Genomic DNA, 20,962 nt, shown 5'->3' with positions numbered 1-20,962 from the left:
AGATTGATTTATCAATCCATTTTCTACAAAACCTGACAATAACCAATTAAAAGATTATTATTGTATGGAAATTAGATAACCATTAAAATATAAAAAAAAAAAAACTTGAAATTGGTGCTTTTCCTAGATGAGGTTTAGATTATAAATTTCGGGCTTCAATAGCGTAGCGTGGCGGGCGTATAACAAGCTACTATGCTTGTAATATTATTCTGTACAATATTTATAATTTGTATCATATAATCATAATATATACAACATAAAAGTGAATGACTGATCTATGAAAGCACAGCCCAAACTACTGGACTGAGAGTATAACACTTATAAACAAGTATATTTTATTGTAAGTAAATTTAAATTAATTTAACATTTTTAAAATTAATTTTAAAAAATCAAAATCAAAACGAAATTTGTATAAAGAACAGGCTTATGGCTCAAAGACATCGCTACCAGCAACCTTCAGACAAAAGAAAATAACATTATATTACTTACCAATATTAGTGTTTATTTAGTGGCTCAGTGGACATGATCTCAGACATAAAATCGAAAAATCGGGTTCGAGACCGGGCGAGCGTACAAGAAATAATTAATAGATTTATCAATTTATCTGCACATTAATCAAATAACCATTGCACTGTAACGATGAAAGAAAATGTCGTGAGGTAACCGGCATCAAGAATAAAAAATTCGACGATATTTAATATCTACCAATCCGCACTTCCGCACGCGGCCAGCGTGGTGGATTATGGCCTGAACCCTCATAGGGCCGTCCCTGCGAGGAAACGGTGGGCTGATGATGATGAAATAGATACTTAAAAGTGGCTAAAAAACTACTAAAAGCTCGTATGTGTGTATACAGTTATCTTAAAACGGACATTTATCAATAATGCCAGCAAACGTCATTGTTTGATGTGCTCTGTATTCCATTTTAACAGAGCAAAACAAAAATCGTTTTCCGATAGTGTGCGTTAAGCTTTATTGCATGTAAAATAGACGCTTATGTCCGTGATATTTATTTGTTATCCGACTTTAGTAAAGGAGGTCATCAATTCGATGTGCATGTGTGTAATACTGTCAGAATTGCACAGTTTTCAGATATGTGTATTTTAAGACAGCTCATACACCCGTGTCAAATTTCCTATATGTATGTTTATTACGCACAATTTAATAAATATAAGGCGGATCGAAATTATTAAATTTTAAAACTGTTAGGTATTATACTCCAACTAAGGGATCAATGAAAGTATCATCAAAAATGTTTGAGTAATTTTTAAATAAAGAGCTTAAACTCTTTGAAATTCTATTTTAGTTTTTCTCTTATTCCATTAATAACTCGTTATTAATGAACTCGATGAGTATAATAGCTGTATGAAAACAACGAACAGCTTTATCCAGTATCTTCTTAACACGCTTCATATGTATGTTTGTATGTAGCTTCATCTATATAATCATCATCAGCCCATATGTCCCACTGCTGGGACACGGGCCTCCTATGAGGGTTCAGGCCATAATCCACCACGCTGGCCAAGTGCGGGTTGGCAGATGTCACATGACGTCGAACTTTTGATTCTCGGACATACCGGTTTCCTTACGATGTTTTCCTTCACCGTTTAAATCATATGCTTGTATGTAACTGACATGGAACTTTCGAGATATAACTATATGTCCTTTTAAGATTTCAAATTATCTTTGGGGCAAAACTTTATCCAAATCAATTCCGTGGTTTAAGTGTAAAGAAAATACAGACAGACACAGATTATATCGTAATAACGGCACGCTGCTCCACGACGATTATTATATTAATGAAACGATGTTGATATTGGTATTTTGATCAGAAAAATCTTATGTTTTAAATGTTTGAAATAAAATTAGAATAACAATTTTGATGGATTTGTGTGGAAGTTCCCTTGACACCAGAGATATAGGCGGTAATTGGATAGCAAAAAATTGGTATTGTAAAAAAATGAAATCTAATCTATATTAATATTTTAAACAGAAAACGTTTGTGTTTTTGTAGTGAAATGAGCTGAAACTGGTGATCGTTTACCATCAGGCGAGCCACAAGCTCAGTTGCCCGCTATGACATAAAAAAAACTATTAATAGTTTTTTTTATTGCTATGGAAAAAACACAATGAAAGTAACTAAATAACGTCATTTCGCATTATTTTTGCAATTCCAGCATATTAAGAGTAATTTGCCCGTATAGGTTTTTATTCAAAAGTAACTATAGATATTAAATGTATTTTTTTTTATCTTTTTCTAAACAGAACATATACTTTATGCACGGGCGGATAATAGCGCATCAGCTACATCGCGAAATATTTTTCACTAAAAAAATGCTAACAACTAAATGCTAACACGTAAACCAGAGTGCGTTTTCGAATAATCCACATTTTATCATGTTAAAGGAATATTCCGTTATGTCTAAAATGAAAAATATAGTAATATTTTAAATATTTGAATGTATAAAGTATAAAATCAAATAATATATTGCACGTACATTATTGAAAGATAATGCGTATAATATATTGCGCAAGGGAGACGAAATAGCTTCATATTATTATTAATTAATTCATATTAATATTATAATTAATCACTCCTTTATATAAACTTCATACTCTGACAGACAGACAGAGTTACCTTCGCAATTCTAATATTAAGAGTCAAATCAAATCAAACCAAATTAAAATGTGGTACATCAAGTCATACAGAAATAAATTCTATAAATAAACTGTATAGAAACACAACAGGCGGTCTTATCGCTAAGGTAGCGATCTGTTCCAGACGACCTGGTGGACAAGGACATTAAATAATTCAGGGCAAAAGGTGTTATAAAAATAAATAATTTTAAATATTTAAAGAATCATACACACGTGCATATTCGATTCAGCAGAGACAACATAAACTTAGTGAAACACAAAGAAATTATTTCCCACAGAACACTCACAAAGCCTTCTTACAAATCGAAAGCAATTAGACACTTGATCCCATTCTATTATAGTGGTACAATGAGGAATTGCATTCCTGTAAGCACAGTAGGTTCTATATCGAATGACTGGAAATAACAAAATCGATAGTTCATCAAACATTCTGGCAAAATAGTGAAGCATGTATTTTGTGAATGGAAGGAGAGGTTTCATTACGAGGACTGCTGGTTATTTGTTTGACAATGGCTGTTCATTAGAAATCAGATGGCGGAATGTGAAACGATAGTTGTGTTGCGTGCGGCATTAATTAAACTAATTATCAAATAATCAATGATCAAATTAAAAAATGTATTTGTTTGCGCTAGTTTAGCGAGCTTAGGGGCGTTTTGTAATTAATTAGCTGCTATATATAGCTCCTCCTTAGCTTTACTGTTATCATTAAGGGCAATATAAATAGATGTTGACAGATTCTCTTTCCTATCGTTATGTACACAAAATATTAGAGAATCGGTCCAACCGTTTCGGAGGAGTAGTACTAACATTGTGACACGAGAATTAAGTATATGTAGATATGTATTATACACTAAAAATTAAGAATAGCTATAATTAAGAATTCACTACGATTGCGCAATGGATCAAAATAATAGTGTTTTTTATTCTGAATAAACAATGTACATCATAAATCGCTTCTATATCCACCACAATTTATCTAAACACCAGGTAAGTTTTGCTCGAATAATAAATGACAAAACTTATTCTGTTTGTGAGTGTACGCAATTGTTTTCTTAGTAGCAAAAGACCAGTTTTCACAGTTGAGTCAACAAGTCAATGAACGGGTAGCCGAAACGATGTTTAAGCCACAATTGTCTGGATTATTCGAGAACTTGTGGCTAGCCGAGTTTACAGTAAACTCTGTTAAGACTTTATCTCAGTACTTTGTATTTTATCCTTAATTTAAACAATAATAAGGAAAACAAATTAGAAAAATAAGATAAGGATATAAGAAAGATTTTATCCTACATGTATTATAACGCTTTTTACAACTGTCTTAATTTTCAATTAGTGAAACTATTTTAATGAATATCAATTATCATTGCATTCGAATATAGGAAAAAAATATTAGATGCAGGGTATAGTTTTGTACAAATATATACACACATAGAACTATAATCAAAGAAGTGTTTACACGTGTGTAGAATCTATAACACATTATGTATTTATTGATATAACTGAGTTATAATAATGTATCACAACCTCTTTTATGACAGCCGTATATAGTATTGTAAATATAAACACACAAAAACACTCTAAAACATAAGATATGAACTATTATAATATAGCAAAATGGAACCAAATAAGACACAGTATTGCGATGTCTTAATGAATTGCAGCGCATACTCTTAGATGTAGCTAGCGTAATAAAATAAATCCTAATTGTGCGTTTATATTTATAGAAGTAATATAAATATAAAGATCTTAATGTAACGATATTATTTAAAGGTTATCCCGCTTGGACATAAATAAAACCCCCTAACTGATAGAAAACATAACTATAATCAATCATATATGAAATGCATCTTCAATACACCTTCTTGAAATCCTTAAGAACATTATAAATGCGAAAATACTTAGGAGCCTTTTGTCTTTCACGCCTAATTCATTGAATAAATCGATTTTAAATCGCACGGGAACAGAAACTGTGTGGGGAAAACTTCGAGATTGTCTTCTCTTTTATTACGCAGACGAAGCCGTGGGCGAAATACTCATAAATAGTTGTAAAATTTTGTATTTAATACATACATTATACAGATGTAACTTGCGTACATACGCAACTGTATGCATTCTTATCCTAATCGAGCTAAAATCAACAAAGACAATGCGCTGGGCTATGTCCTTCATTTGATTTGATTGTGTTTTCGTGTGGTGAGAGGTCATTAGAAAACTTGCGTGGGAGGGGGAAGTATGTTGTTTCTATGTGAAATATTGACTGAATATTTCTTGCTCATACTCATAATATAGGGCCAGGGGCGCTGAGAAACGCGGGATTGAAACGATGCAAGTTATGCGTGAAGTTAGTTGCTCGTACGACAAGCGACTAACTTCACGCCCAACTTGTGAAAACCCGCGATTCGTCTATTTAAAAGAAGGCGTATTTAAAAAAAAACTAAAAATGATAACTATTTGCTTCATTTAGTGAACCCGGTTTTTCACAAAGGCCCTCCTGTCCCTACTAATAAGGGTATAAAGACGCAATTTCAAAAAAGTCCCGTCACATTTTACATATATAAAATTTAATCAGCAAAGTTTATTGCGCCGATGTTGACGCTTTTACGTAAGTTCGTCCAAAACTCTGGCTGCATTACTGCAGTGCGAGACCGTTTAATTTATCTGGTGAAATGCTTAATATCATTCGCATTCACAGATAAGAACATTTCAATTTTAGAACGAGATATTTAGCTTGTAACAAGTATATAATGAGAATTCATTAAAATGAAACCACTAAGGATATATAGACATAGCTTTTTGCCCGCAGTTTCACTCGCGTGGAATTCGGTTATATCGCTTTCATCTCCAATTTCAATCCCTTCTATCCTTTTTTCGCGATAGAAAGTATCATATGTCCTTTTCCAAGGTCAGTTCTATCTTCATACCAAATTTCATCAAAATCGGTTCAGTGGTTTAGGCGTGAAAGCGTAACAGACAGAGTTACTTTCGCATTTATAATATTGTGGGGATATGATGTGGACTGAAAAGTGAAAAATACATGAATATAATTATTAGATATACACGCTACCTAAACATCTATATAGTCGTCGTCAGTTAAGTCTACTTGGTAGTAGTTAGATACTACCTATACGAATCTATCTACCTATATGTTACTAGCTTTATGCCTAGAAAAGAAATTGAAGGAAATGAAAGGGAAATTCCTATGGAAAAAAGTACCTAGCCTATGACACTCTATCTTCCTAACTGTAGTCGGACAAAAATCATAATGTCATATTGAACAAAAACATATTTCAAGCAATTATTATCCCACCTCACACCGGTCACGTATTTTTTTTTTTCACTAGAGAAATAATAAGAGAAATGAAGAAATACAATATTGTAACGTTTTTCCGTCCTAATTTTCCAGTACATTCTGAAAAGACAATTAAATTTGCAAGTCTACATTCAGACAAAGTATTACAAAACAGTTATTCAGTTAACATATAAATTTAACGAAATTTGGCAGCGTATCTAGGTACTAAATAGCGCATTTATAGGCTCCTACTTAAGCCCTAAGCGTAATGTATTCTAAAGCAGACGAGCTGTATCACTGCTGACTAATATTCAAGTATTTCGCATTTGCAGTTAAGTGGATGTGGTCGTAAAAAGATCGTAATTGCCTATTCCTGAACGGATGCCAGCTCTAATTGAAGTTATGCGATAGCAATTAGAATAATGGTGTTTGTTTAGCAAATCAATGTTTTGGCTCAATAATTTTGATTGTTAATTTCGGTTCATGAGGTTTGATAGCGTTATTGTGGCGTGCGCAATGCCTGATACTACTTTTAGTGCCTTCCTAGCGTATGCGATCGGCTGGTTATTTAGAAATTGTTTACAAAGTTCTCGTTTGTTTTTTAATGTCACGTATTTGTAAATTGATTATTTAAATAAAGTTTAGGTAACTTTTTTAATATTATAATGGCACTTTATGTTTACAATATAATCTGGAATTTTGATTTAAGATTTGCATAGTGAATTTGTTTATTCCTAAAAATAAAAGAGCAATTAAAAATTAGTGAGGTAAAACAGTTGCCTAAATTTCTTTGAAATCATAAAATTTATTGTTAAACTCAACATGGAGATGATTGCGATGACTCTCAAAAAGCAGAAAATTGAATTAAGGAGAAAACTGCAGGCATTAACGCATTAAATTTTGATGTTAGTTTGAATTGAAGGGACATTTCAATATTTTGAATAAAACTCAATACATACACATTTTCTGAACTTTGAAATCTCTTACTTTTAAAGTAATAGTAAAGCAAGAGATTTCAAATGCACAATATTTTCTTTCATCACACAAAATACTCTGATGCATCGTGAAAATCACCCATAGTGAATTCTCCAAATGGAATTTAGTAATTGAACGTTACAATATCAAACTGAATGGCACCCAATCAACACCTTGGAATACTAACGCCTGAATCTACTCAACACGTAGCAGTTATATAGCTGCAAGTTGATTTAATTAAAGGCTTCTTTTGCGATGCTAATTTAGAGTTTAATTTATGTAAGGGTTAGGGCGAAAATCGCGTAACAGCTAACGTAAATATAATTTTCAATGGAATTAGCTATGTTCTTTGGGTGAATGTTATTCGTGTATGTACATATTGATGTGGAATTGATGGGAAATGTATAATACTTTTTGTCGATATGGTGAAATGTTTACTAATATAATAGAAAACTTCTATAAAAACATTAGTGACTCTGGGAGAATCATCAGCGTTAAAGGCCTTTTTTGCAGCCATAACGCAAACACTTATATACTTTTATTATTGGAAATGTGTTAGCATTGTTCTTCAATTTTTTAATGCTTCTTTTTAAATTATTTTGTGTTATTTTATATGTTGTTTGGTTTTGCAATCTTAGGTATTATTATTAATTCTTTCCTGGAGAGGGAAATTCAAATTCCAAAATGGGATCAAAAGATGATAATTCCATCAAACAGATACAGAATCACGTCATTTTAATTGACTGAATTATTGAGTAATAAAACCAAAACATAACCATTGAATTGGGTCTTTTTCTCTATGGAAAGTCGGTCACAAATATAAAAAAAATGTAAATTTTATGTCGCTTAAAGCAACATTTTAAATTTACACATCAATGAACGAAAACTAAAAAGAGAAATAACATTAAACGTAACTTGTTTATAGATAAGTAGATAATACAATCCAAATAACTGAAGAAAGACATTTTTGAGCTGCGTAACCCAAGATTTCTAATACCTGTCGAAACCATGTAATTAGCCCTTTATAAATTGGTACCCAAATTGTTAAGGTCAGCGTCACAAACACGATCTGGGTTAGAAAAGGGATCGGAATTGAATACGGCATACGGTAATGACAATCGCTCGAGGTCGGTTTAATATGTGGTGATTTATTGAATTGGCCGGTCGGATAAAATAAACAGTTAGATCACTGAGAAGTTTCAAAGAATTCGAAATGTTAACATCTGAGGATGGGTTTGTTTATTTATAGTGGTGTAAGCATAGTAATTAAATACGGGTTTCAACAAATGGTTACCGAAATTATACAAGTGTAAATAGATAGTTTGAGTTTAAACTCAAAGTATTTACCTTGGCTTTTATTAAGTCCCAGGAGCGTCACAATGATGATGACGACACTTATCTTCAAGCGACCAACGATGAGAGCGGGCATCTCTCTCTGATTTACCAGCGCCATGCTAGCCCCGTCTCATCCATTCGGTATATAACTGCGTTCGATGCATTGTCTGAAACGGAAATTTGTATTATATATTGTTTTGTATATTTTTTGAATATTAGAAGTAACATATCTAGTAAAGCGTCTTGAGGGTATACTGTATAAACTCCAGTTGGTTAACAGAAATTATATACAAATGTATGCTCATCAGTTTTCTAGTTACAATATTTGAAATCATATTATAATATGGGATACAATCATGGTAAAGCGTAAAGGTTCGACGATTTCCACACTATTTTCCTTACAATTCAAGGCACAAATGAAACCGTATCACCAAACGCCTATAGTCGTTAAATCCGCCATCCAGAATATTACGCAACCAAAATGTAAGATCATAGATACAATGTAATAACAGGGTTGATGTTGCCAAAAAACAAACTCGTTTTAACTCGCGCCGTGCTTCGCATTTCCTTTTACGATACTGTTTCGAATCTTCTGGAATTTTTTTTCACGGTTGATCCACAAAACTTCTCAATTAGTACATTTACAGAGGGAGTTAAAGTTTTCGCCCATTAAGGCGTTCTTTGGACGCAGCGAGCAACTTTTAATGTCTTTCGAGATTCTTTACGGTGGTGAAAGCGTGTTTGATGTAGTTCTAGACGATAGCAGTTATGACGTTTTATTGAAGCGGAGGAATGTTATGAATTAATTGTCATTTGTTTATCAATATCTAACTAGCGTTTTATCGATAAAATATAAAAAGTTCGATTTAAGATTGACTTGATAAATGGTTTTTGCGTGAACTTTAAGGTAAGTATGTAGGAAGTTAGATTATTTTTTTTATTTTTGAAAAAATTAAGGGAGCATGGTTAAAAATGAAGATTGAGTTATTGCAATGTTTTCTATAATACTCTGTAAAAGAAATGATCTTCATAATATGAGTATAAAGCAAAATCCACTCAAAGTTTACATCATTAATTATGAAAAAGATGACCGATCCTTCACTGTCAACAAAGTTCACGAACATAGAATTCTGAAGTGATTAGCAAATACTTGTTTACAGAAATAATTAAAAGTTATAAATAAAACGGTTAGCTAACATTTTCGTTGGTTTTGGTCGTGAAGTCTTCTTAAAATCATTTTTCTTTATTGTACACAACAAAAAAAAAATCAAACAGATATTTTTAAAAACAACTATAAACTAGTACATAATTGCGGTCTTACGGCTAGAAACAATCTCCACCAGGCAAATGATCATAAAAAAATATTTAGAAAATCATGGCTATGGACTAAGTAACGAATGTTCCTTTTTGATAAGTGTAAGCCTAGAAAGGATACAAACTATTGAATTAACGCTGTTCTAATATACTCTAAACAACATCTTTTTATCATCCATAGTTACATTATACAAGTTGATTATACCGATAAGCATTTTATTTAATTTTACCTCTTTATTTGTATTCAAAAAGTTTCCTCTCTCATGCAAGCACAATATTGTTAATCTGTAACAATAGATGGAAATAGATTTGCTGCGTCACATACTGCGGTATGCATCTTATATCTCAATGGCTGTTTATGGCACCTGCACTCGAAATGGGATTGGTTTCACTGACTGGGACAGCATTAGGCTGTTTCCATACTAGGTTCGAAAATAGATGCATTATATTTTGAGCTGGCTAATTTTGTCAAATACAGTATACGGCAATCTAGGGAAAAAGTATCTTTAAAAATTATTTCTTATGTTGGAAGCTGCATTAATCCTGAGTGGCATGTATTTGTTTAAATCATAATTCTTCTATTAGTGATAACATGGTCTCAGTTCAATAACTTACATATACAAATGATAATTTTCAAAGGTATTAACCGTGATCTTAATCAGCATCCGGGCTTCCTCCGACGAAAGGAAATCCTGAGCATTCAAGAACCTGTTTTAGTCTATTTTATGTTTCAACTAGCAATCCACCCCGGCATTCCGGTGGTACATAGCCTATGTCATTAAGTGAAGTATCAGCTCTCCCATAGAGAAAAATTAATTGACATTCAAAGGTCCTGAAGTTTGTCATACAGAAACACAAATATTTCCAGCTCATAATATTAGTTGAGATATCCAGCTGTTTCTGCACCATAATATACATCTAGCACATTTGGTTAGCTTCAATAGAGACAGATCAATGTAGCCAAAACTACAATAAGATAATTATTAATTCTGAAATGTAATCTAACGTTAAATAGAAACAGCATGAAAGTATATCACATTCTTTATTTCAAGCAAAAGTTTGTTAAATAGTTGAATGATTTATGATCCACTAGTCGAAATTGCTACGTTTTCTTCGCCACCCGACTCCTTCTAATGAAACGGAGATACTTTAAAAGTGAAATTAAGAACGGTCATTTATTAAAACAGCCTTCAAGTTACAATATAATAAGTATTTTAATCGCGAAATCTTAACCAAATTTTCAGTTTGAAAGTTCCCAGGAGGGTTATTCAAGAGGTGTTCGTAATTATTAAACAAGGTCACTATAATAATAGAGGAGTTTGATCAAGTCATAATTAGCGTTTGCTTTGGTAATTACGGCTTTCAATCAAAGAGGGTTATGGTTGCTTGTTAACTATTTATTGAATAGAATACTGAATAATAAAATTTTACTAATACTTTCCAAGTTTATTCCAGGATACTCTATCCTGTAACTTTTTTCACCGGAAATCCTTATCATCATCAGCCTTTATTAGTTCCCCCTGCATGGACACAATTACACGAAGGTTTAGGGCTATAATCGTCCTCGCTGGCCAAGTGCTGGTTGGCGATGTCACATGTTACATTTTGATTCTTGGACATGCCGGGTTCACGATGTTTTCCTAAACCATATCGAGCAGTATGTACGGAAAAACTTAAAATCTATTTGTTTTAAAAAGTACAGGATACAGAAAGGATTGATGAGGGAAATAAAGGATAAGTTTAGGAAGGACTAGGAAGGGCATCATACCGTATATGTTCCCACTACAGGGACTCGGGCCTCCTATGAGGGTACCGGCTTCAAATCACAACGACTGCGGGTTGACAGATGTCACATGTCATCGAACTTTTCATTCGTCAATATACCAGTTTCCTCACATATATTTTGCCTTCATCGTTTTGAGTAGTTTTGTGTTATTCAGAAGTTTAACATCTGTTTCAGATAACAATACTTCATCAGTCAGCTCTTTCCTACAACCGTGAGAATGGTCCCTCATATTCATGAGATGGAACTGAATAGACCTTCAAAGAAAATTATCCAGAACGTTAACCTCAAAAACGTTTCCCTTCATTCAATTGCCGAAATTGAGTTTGCGTAATAAAAATTACGTAACCGGATAAGGAATTAGTTAATTTGCATTATTAGGTGAAATCTTTATCTTTTGTGTACGAATGGCGGCATTTGCTGTTGCTGTTCCGGAATGTTCTAGAACGTTTTAACTTTTAAGAAGCCGTTTCTAATATTTTGCGACTTGCCTGTTTGTTATGCTTTTTGATTCAAATTTGATGAAATTTGGAGCAAACGCCTTAAGTATAGTTACTTCATGATAGGAAAAAAGGGTTTTGGGCGTGAAAAAGATGATGGAAAATGAATAGCTGAAATTGGATAATGTTAAGTGCGTGATGCACAAGCGAAGCCGCGGGTCATACGCTTATTAGAAATATATAGTTATACTAGCTGGACACCCCGGCTCCGCCCGGGTAGTTTTATAGTAATTGAAATAATATAAACTATTCTATCTTTTAAGTTAGATAAAACTGTACATGATGTGCAAATTTGTTTAAAATCAGTTAATTAGTTTAGGAGGCCATCGCGGACAAATAACGTAACACGCAATTTATATATGTTAAGATGTTTAGGCATGCAAATAAACGTTTTTGAAACGCTTTACATACAAAAGCCTAACAAGATCCCCAAAAGAACTATCGACTTCAAAGCAATTCACCATTGTAATAAAATAATACGAAACGCAATAAAAGTAAGGTATCCATAAAAGGAATAATTTACGAAAAACGTAAAACATTATATGCCAGGGGTCGTTTGTGCTAAGAAATATAGAATCCGGAATATTAACATTGTATTAGATTTATTTGTTTGGCTTATAAATATGATGGAATATTTATGTATTTACGTTATTTGGCATATGACGGAGTAACAGACCCCTGAAGAAATAATATAGCTACAAAATACTACAGTTATTTTCACACACAACATTAATTTCTCTATACATCTCTTTGGTATACAAGGAAATTATATTAATTAACTTCCAAATTCCTTTGTAAATTGTTATTAATTCATTATACTGGTACACGTGAAGCTCTTAAATCTAATAATCATACGTCAAAAACGCTTTATTTATAAATTTGGATAAGAGCTGATACTCTTGCACTGCAGGACTGATATAAACCAAACTTAGCTAAGATTCACCGCCAGAAAACTGACTTCCAAATAAAAAAAAACTCGCATCGATATCTACAGTATTTTACAGCTACACTGCCACAGATAGACATTAACTTCTAATACCCCTCTTTTTGCGTCAGTAGTTAAACATTCTCGACTGATGAATGCACTAATTAGTTCTTTATGTTTTTTCCTAATTCCTACCATATTTTGTACACACTGAAAGTCCAATGAGAGAATCATAGTGTAAGATAGTAATTCCATCCACCACTAATCTAAAAGCGACTTTAAAATAAAGCGCATTAAATCCACTATCCATTACATCACTAATACCGCGTTATAAAGCCACTAGCTCACTGGTTTCCGAAAATGTATTATAAGTCAAAGTGACTTTGTTGAAGCGAAGCCTCACAAGTGAATCGTGAATAAAATGTTGGGCTATTTTTAGAAGACCGAAGCATTTTTCAGTTTTTAGGGTTGAGTTTCGTATTAGACATTGATTAAGGTACTATGATGATGTATTTACTGATATATGTTTTTAACTATTACATGTTTTCTGTGCCATAAAGAGTAAGTGGGTTTAAAATCTACGAATCAAGAATTTAATCATCAATGGAAGAACCATTGTATTACCGTTTCTTTTATTTTATTTCGTGCTTTATTTAATCATGTTATAGTAATGAAAACGAAGACTTCATACCGCTTTCCGTATTTATTAAAATTATTTGTTCAAAAATCCACCTTATATTTATACAGTGTGAATATAAATTAAAAACTGAAAAGCTCGGATGCATTATACCATTATATGTGATGAGCTTACGATGCTTTCAGATTCAGGAAACCTTTTCGCATTTTATGGCTTCTATAATATTGTAATGAATAACTTGCTATTAAATCTATAATGAATCTATCTTTCAGTATAATCTTTAATAAGATTACCCGCGTAAGTCCGTATCCCGTAGGGACATCGGGATAAAAAGTTGCCTTTATGTTATTCCAGTTGTCCATCTACTCTACATTATCTACGTACCAAATTTCATTGCAATCGGTTCATTAGTTTTTGCGTGAAAGAGCAACAAACACACACACACATCCTTACAAACTTTCGCATTTATAATATTAGTAGGATATAAAAGAGATAAAAATATCTGATGTAATTAAAAAATATACTGGCTGATTTTATTGCTATCTATATATATAAAAGACTGGTTTCAGTTACACTATTTATAACTCAAGTACGGATTAACCGATTCGTCTGAAGATTTGTACAGAGATATCTTAAAACCAGGAGATGGATTTTTTCCCGGAAATCCCACGGAAACGGGAGGAAAAGGAAAACTCCGGGTCTATATTTTCTGCGACTACGCGGGCAAAGACGCAGGCGGAATGCTAGTATTTTCTATAAAAATATTTTTGAAACTATTGAGTACTAGCTGCGAACCGCGGTTTCACCCGCGTAAGTCTTATTCGTTATCAACATATGCCTATATGTTAATCCAGTTGTCCAGCTATCTACGTACCAAATTTTGTTGCAATCGGTTCAGTAATTTTTGCGTGAAAGAGCAACAAACCCACACACATTAAAAACTTTCGCATTTATAATATTAGATTAGTAGGATGCGCTTTTACTATAACATCATAGTTCCGTAAAATGTTGAAGAATAAAGAAATACATACTTATAGGATCAGATCATAATATAATACACAAGTGCTTTAAATTTTTACATTCATTTAGTTTATAAGTATGTGGATTATTTAAGATAATTTGTTCTGCCCTAAGGGAGAATAGTCTAAAGGTTACTCGACTGGCTGACCGTTCGGCTCCATTGAACAATACTTGGTTCTGCTATTGTACATAATGAAGATATACCTATATATTATCGACCCACAGGAATATGGTAACTATTTCTTCTAGCAAAAGGGCTAAAAAGGCATGGAGACTCAATGAAATAAACAATAGGTTCACTAAAAAGCAGAATGCAAATAGTTTGAACGTTATTTGCCTCCGTAGCTTCTTATAACGTGAGTATTGCGTACTTTGTGGTATTGAGTCATATTTGGATGCCGTCCAAATTGGTTTGAAGCTCTTGTCCAAACTATTTATGATGCAGAACATTTAAGCAGTTAATTTTGCTGATTGTAAATTTTTAAAGCAAATGTATGTGTCGGTTTTTTGCATACATAATCTCCATAGTGTGTGACGTATGAAATTATAAAAGAACTGGAGTGTTTTTCTTTTAAATTATTTTTTTAAAACATTCGTAGAAGTGGTATGTTTTTATTTCATATTATGATGTAGCTGTTAAAACTGTTATGTTAAATAATTAATATCTAAAAACTAGGTTTTAAGTTTTTATTATATCCCAGAATAAAACATATCCTTTGTACTTTCGTGGTATTCGAACAATCTTCATACCAATTTCATCAAAATCTGTTCATTGATTTAGGCGTGAATAAGAGACAGTAAGATATTCTAGATAGTATTCTAGCAAAAGTATTAAAAATGCTCGTATTTTAGGGTTACCTTTATATAACACCTTATAGAAAATGTAATCAAAATCCGTTTATCTATTTCAATATGAAGCACAAACAAACATCATATATTTTCGGGCTTTGGATGGATTCCTAAGAAAATTGAGAGAAGATTTCGCTAGAATAACAATATATTACAAGTATAAATAACTCTGCTATTTTATGAACGTTCCTGTAGTGAGAGATATAACAGGGCTGGATGAATTTTTTATCAAGAACTGTTTTGAAAACGTAAGCAAATATGAATTTAAATGACAAGAAAAATATAAATGGAGCGTACAGTTCTGTTGTAAAACATTTTAACAGATTTTTTCATTATTTATCGTTTTTATTAATTTTCTCTTGAGATATGAGTTCAAAGATAAAATAAAGTATTTTCTGTGATTACTGAACTCACATGAACCGATTTTTTTATGTATTGATGCAATCTGTTCCTGCCTTCAGCTAAAGCTATAAAATAAAGAAACGTTTTTTTTTTTTCTTCCATGGTCTTATAAAAATTAAACGTTGTTAATTAGGAACATTGAAGTCAATATTAACATATTATGTTCATTAAATTATGGACTTCAAATGCGAGAGATACGTCATGCTCGCTCAAGTAGAAAAACTGCAATAATTGTTCCAGTCTAATACTTGCTAACCTATGTTATATAATCTTGTATATTTTAATTTACGCAAATTTCATATACACAGCTAATTACTTAAAAAAACGATTCAAATTTAATTTATCAGGTAAATAGAAAATATATTTACTAGTTATACATTATTTACTCCTCGAATACAAATGACAATAAAATGAATACATTGTCCATAGCTTCGTAAACAAAGCCCTTATAAGTAAAAAATCGCTAAATCCATTTGAACGCAGACATCATCCGAACCATTCCGCGAAGGAAGCTCGAACAATTACTCCGAATAAATCGACAGTGAACTGAATGGATATTTCTAAAATTTCGCGTCCGAAATATATTTTAAAGTTAACGCCTTTCCACTGCCTACTTTCTTTTCAGCTCTGCCTTTATGACCGGATGAAATGGGCAAATGGAACGGGAATATCTTTTGCAGTCGTGGAATTCGTTTTCAAATGTTTACGTCACGTATGCGAATTACCATAAGTTGGAACGATCTGATGCGTTTCAGATGTAAATATTGCTGATGCGGATGGGTATTGAATTTGGCGATATAAGAGTACTGTTCGATTTGAAACGGGACGTCGTGTGAACCTGAAAATTACATGTTTCTGCGATATACCATTTCGTTGGAGTAAAATTTGTACTGAATGTGATATAGTTTGTCTTCATTGTTGTGGAAGACGCAATTTTTTTAATTTTTTTGTATAAATTAATTTATATATAAAACAGAAAGTATTAAATTCGTCCAACTAAGAATTAATTATGTACGTCATACTCCTTCGCTTTCTCCAAACTGTGTCATTGCCCGTTTACAAATGTTCGCAATTACGATCTAACGAAGTATTTCTGCGTAGTTTTTAAAATAAAGCGTATCTTACTTAATCCATTATATTCGTACAACCCACAAGCGCGCGAGATGCGTTCCTTCAAATACCATTTCACAATATATTGATTTCACTTCGATAGATTATAATCTACCGAAAAACAATTCGTCAAGTTGTAAGTTTTTCGACAACCTTTCGACAGTTCAGAATCTCGTTATATTCTCGTTTAATGTAAATGTATTTACAAATTTGCAGTGATAGGATTATATACAATTCGTATATAGAATTTCAATCCAATTTAGTCAGGATTTATATCCAAGTACTGCCTTTTGTTTTACTAAACAGCACTTTATCGCTACAACGTCGACATTGGCAAAGCCAATCGTGTAGACACAAAAACGTGATTACATTATTGTTAAACCAACGTTTGGAAATCTAGACTATGAAATTGCTTATATTAACGTTTAGTGAAGAATATAAAATGTTTTTTTTTTATGTCATAGCGGGCAACTGAGCTGGTGGTTCGCCTGATGGTAAATGATCACCACCGCTCAGACTCTGAGAATGCGCTGCCCGCTCTTAAGGGACAAGGGATAAGGAAAGGATTGATGATTGGAAAGAAGTAATGGACTGGGAAGGGCGAGGAGAAATAGGCCTCCGGCTCCCCCACTCACCGTACGAAACACAATAGCAAGCTATTATTTCACGTCGGTTTTCTGTGGGGGTGTGGTACTTCCCCGGTGCGAGCTGGCCCAATTCGTGCCGAAGCGTGCTCGACACCCACAATCAGTAACATAAGCAAATATGAATTTAAATGACAAGAAAAATGTAAACAAAGCGTACAGTTCTGTTGTTAAACATTTTTTTTAATCAAATCAAATCTATTTATTTGTTACTACTTACAGGACACAATCGCATGATATACTATATACACATAAGTTATTATCAAAAATTATATGATAAGAATTATATGACCGCCTCTTGGTACAGTGGTTAACGCGTGAGCGTAAAGTCTCGGTCTGGCAGGACACAGAAGGCTGATCACCTACTTGTTCATAAAAAAATTGATCAGTGAAACAGATGTATATCATCTGCCCAATACCCCAGTAGGGGACACGGGACTTCACTTTTTTTAGATGGTGTTGGAGCAGCTGGTGTCTGAAATGGGTTTTAACTAGTGTAACATGTCACCAGTTTAGTGAAGAATGAATTTGTCAATATAAAGATATAAATTGTTAAATAAATTTAAACCCATTCGCAGGATAATATTAAATAAAATTTCCGTTCAGAAAAATCTAAGAAAATGACGTATCTCTTTTACATATTATTTGAAAATCACAATGAAATCTCTAAAATAACTTTTCCTAGCGAATGAACTAGATAATAGGATCCATCCTTCAAGCTACATTTATTTTAGGCGAATCCTCACCGACTGCTTATGTAATGTAGGAAATATCGAAATAAGAGGATAACAGTGTTTAACACTTTGTATAATGTCAAACAAAACTTGATTTAGAAATTAAAAACTTTTTAACGGATTTTAAACGCGATTTATTCATTATATTATTAACCGACGTTTCGAACACTTTACAGCGAGCGTGGTCACGCTCGGTTAATAATATATTCGGTTATAAAACTCGCGTAAAATCAAACACAAGAAAAAACTTCTTTATGAAAAATTATGGTAAGCGTATATAAAAACAAATACTTTATTTATTATAAACTAGCGGTCCACCTCGACTTCGCCCGTGGTACATATATAGACTAAAACCTTCCTCAAGAAATGGTCTATCTAATACTGTAATATTTTTTCAAATTGGACCAGCAGTTTCTGAGATTAGCGCGTTCAAACAAACAAACTCTTTAGCTTTATAATATTAGTATAGATTGGGTCTGTAAGAAATTGGTAGATAAGATATATTAGTTTGCATAAATAAACATTTATACCAAGTAATTAATATTGGAATTTTTTAAGTTACACATTTCAACATTAATCGTGTGAATCTTAAAGTAAAAACTCAAACTATCTCTGTACTAAATTCATTCAAATTGGATCGATCAGTTAAAGCGTGAAGAAGAGACAGACATATAGAAAGAGCTACTTTCGCATTTATAATACAAGTAGGATAATATTGTTTTAATATAGCGTAGTTGATTTAGAATAAAGTTAATTTGTTTTCCAGATATGTATAAATTGTATCAACTAATGCTATTGGTTCATTAATTATTAACCAAACTATTATATTTAGAGTATTAGGTTAAATAAATATTTATTATAATTAAATTACGTATGAAATTTGTACTAAAATATTATTAATTATATGATTTTTGTCAAAGAACAGCTAAAAAGTGAAGTCCCGTGTCCCCTAGTGGGGTATGGGGCAGATGATGTACATCTGTTTCACTGATTGATTTTCGATTTGTTTATTGATTTTCTTTATGGACAAGTAGGTGATCAGCCTTCTAAGCTGCCGAGACATTTCTTTTTGTGCGTCCCCACCTGGAATTGAACCCAGGACCCTTCGGTTCTACGCCAACGCGTTAACCATTGTACCAAGGAGGTGGTCAATTATAGTCATTTATAGCTACTTAAATATAAATGACTAGACGCTCGTCCCGGCGCCGCCCGGATATCAAGATTCCTGTTTAACCCAGGGGAGCATTTAATTGGAATAAAAAGTGTCCTATCACCTGTTCATACCCTGTCTGTATACCAAATTTCATCAAAATCCGTTCAGTAGTTTCAGCGTAATTAATGGACAAACATCCAAACAAACAAAGTTTCACATTTATAATATTAGTATGCTGTATAGTGTGATTATAGAAACTATAAATAAAATACTATTCCAAAGCAGGTGAACAAGCGCAAGGGGCATATAAAACTTTTAAAATATTTACACACAAATATCCCGAAAGCCCAGCATTTGTTTCCAAGGGACGCAATTCCAAAAATGCCCACTTTCTTTGAAGTAAAAAAACCGTAGGTGGCTTCAGTGAAATTGTGGTTGGCTAACACTCTTATTTATGAATTATGAATAACTGTGGAGGTGTTAGCTTGTGGTCTAAGGTCATTCAAAAAGGTTTTACAGTCCGGTCTTATTACGACGGGTCGTAAATGTATGCGGGTTTAAATTATACCTTAAGGCGACTTGAGATAAAGTATATTTTTAATTTTATTTTATGTTTTATCATTTGTCACTACATATTACAAAATAAATAATAATTATTTTCATTAATAAAACTCCATCAAATTATCTAAAAGACGAATTTTGAAAATCATTAACACTTTGTTAAATTTTAAACAACGCGGACGAAGACGCAGGCAACAAGCTAGTGTTTTAAAGCCAAGGCTACGGTACTAATTAAAGTTCAAGTATAAACTTATTTTAATCAAAATAACTAAAATATTGTTTAAATTTAATTAATTAATATTTTATTATCAGTAAGAAATTGTTTAGAAAGTTATTTGGAGGGTAGACAGGATCAAATAAAGGTCGGTTTTTTATAAAGAATCCAACTTTTATTTAAAAATAACGGCATTGTGTTTTATGTATTACAATTTTTTAATACCATTTCAGTTGTGGGGTTACAATATCAATATGGCAATTATTTCTAGACATCTTCGATATTATCTCAATGGTTTCACAAAAGGGTGATAAAAAAACTCAATATTGTTTGTAGACATCACAAAAATATTATGTTCAGATATTTAAGTACTAGACAATTACACATGTTATAAAAACAGTTCACGGAGTAAAAAGTTGAGGAAACAAACACGCAAAAAAAAATCCAGTCAAAATGATAACCAGCTCCTTTTTTTTTAATAAATGGAACAGACCATGACATATGAAAATTTTATTCTAGGATAGCTTTTATATTAATTTAAAATTTCTTTCTTTAATGATCGAAGTTTCTAGAAGGTGCAATGACAGCAATTTGGGGGATAAGAGATTCACCAATAGCCTACCCACCCACTGATATAAATGTTATTATGATTGATTTTTAAAATTTATAAAAAACCAACTCAAACAAACTTCTTAATCAAATATAAATGTTTACATATTTTTCCAATCACACATATCATAAATTTGAAAATTATAAACAGTATTGTTATTCACCAAAACTGTACCAAACTAGTATTTTCTTGTGTTTGGTTTCACGCGAGTATTATACATTTAGAAATTAAAAACTTTTCAACGGATTTTAA

The 20,962-nt window shown here is 32.4% G+C and overlaps 1 protein-coding gene across 1 annotated transcript in view; it reads right to left on the bottom strand.

Annotated features, from left to right (window-relative positions):
- The window catches only part of LOC119836804 (zwei Ig domain protein zig-8-like), a 123,763-nt gene that overhangs the window by 36,414 nt on the left and 66,387 nt on the right, over positions 1-20,962 (bottom strand). Inside the window, exon 2 of the mRNA XM_038362272.1 lies at positions 8,267-8,421. Coding sequence (XP_038218200.1) covers positions 8,267-8,372 — 106 coding nt within the window. The 5' untranslated portion in view covers positions 8,373-8,421. The remainder of the gene's footprint in view (positions 1-8,266; positions 8,422-20,962) is intronic.

Source organism: Zerene cesonia, chromosome 25 (genome assembly GCF_012273895.1).
Source record: "Zerene cesonia ecotype Mississippi chromosome 25, Zerene_cesonia_1.1, whole genome shotgun sequence".
In the NCBI taxonomy this organism is placed as follows: domain Eukaryota; kingdom Metazoa; phylum Arthropoda; class Insecta; order Lepidoptera; family Pieridae; genus Zerene; species Zerene cesonia.
This window is presented reverse-complemented; position numbering and strand designations above follow the sequence as displayed.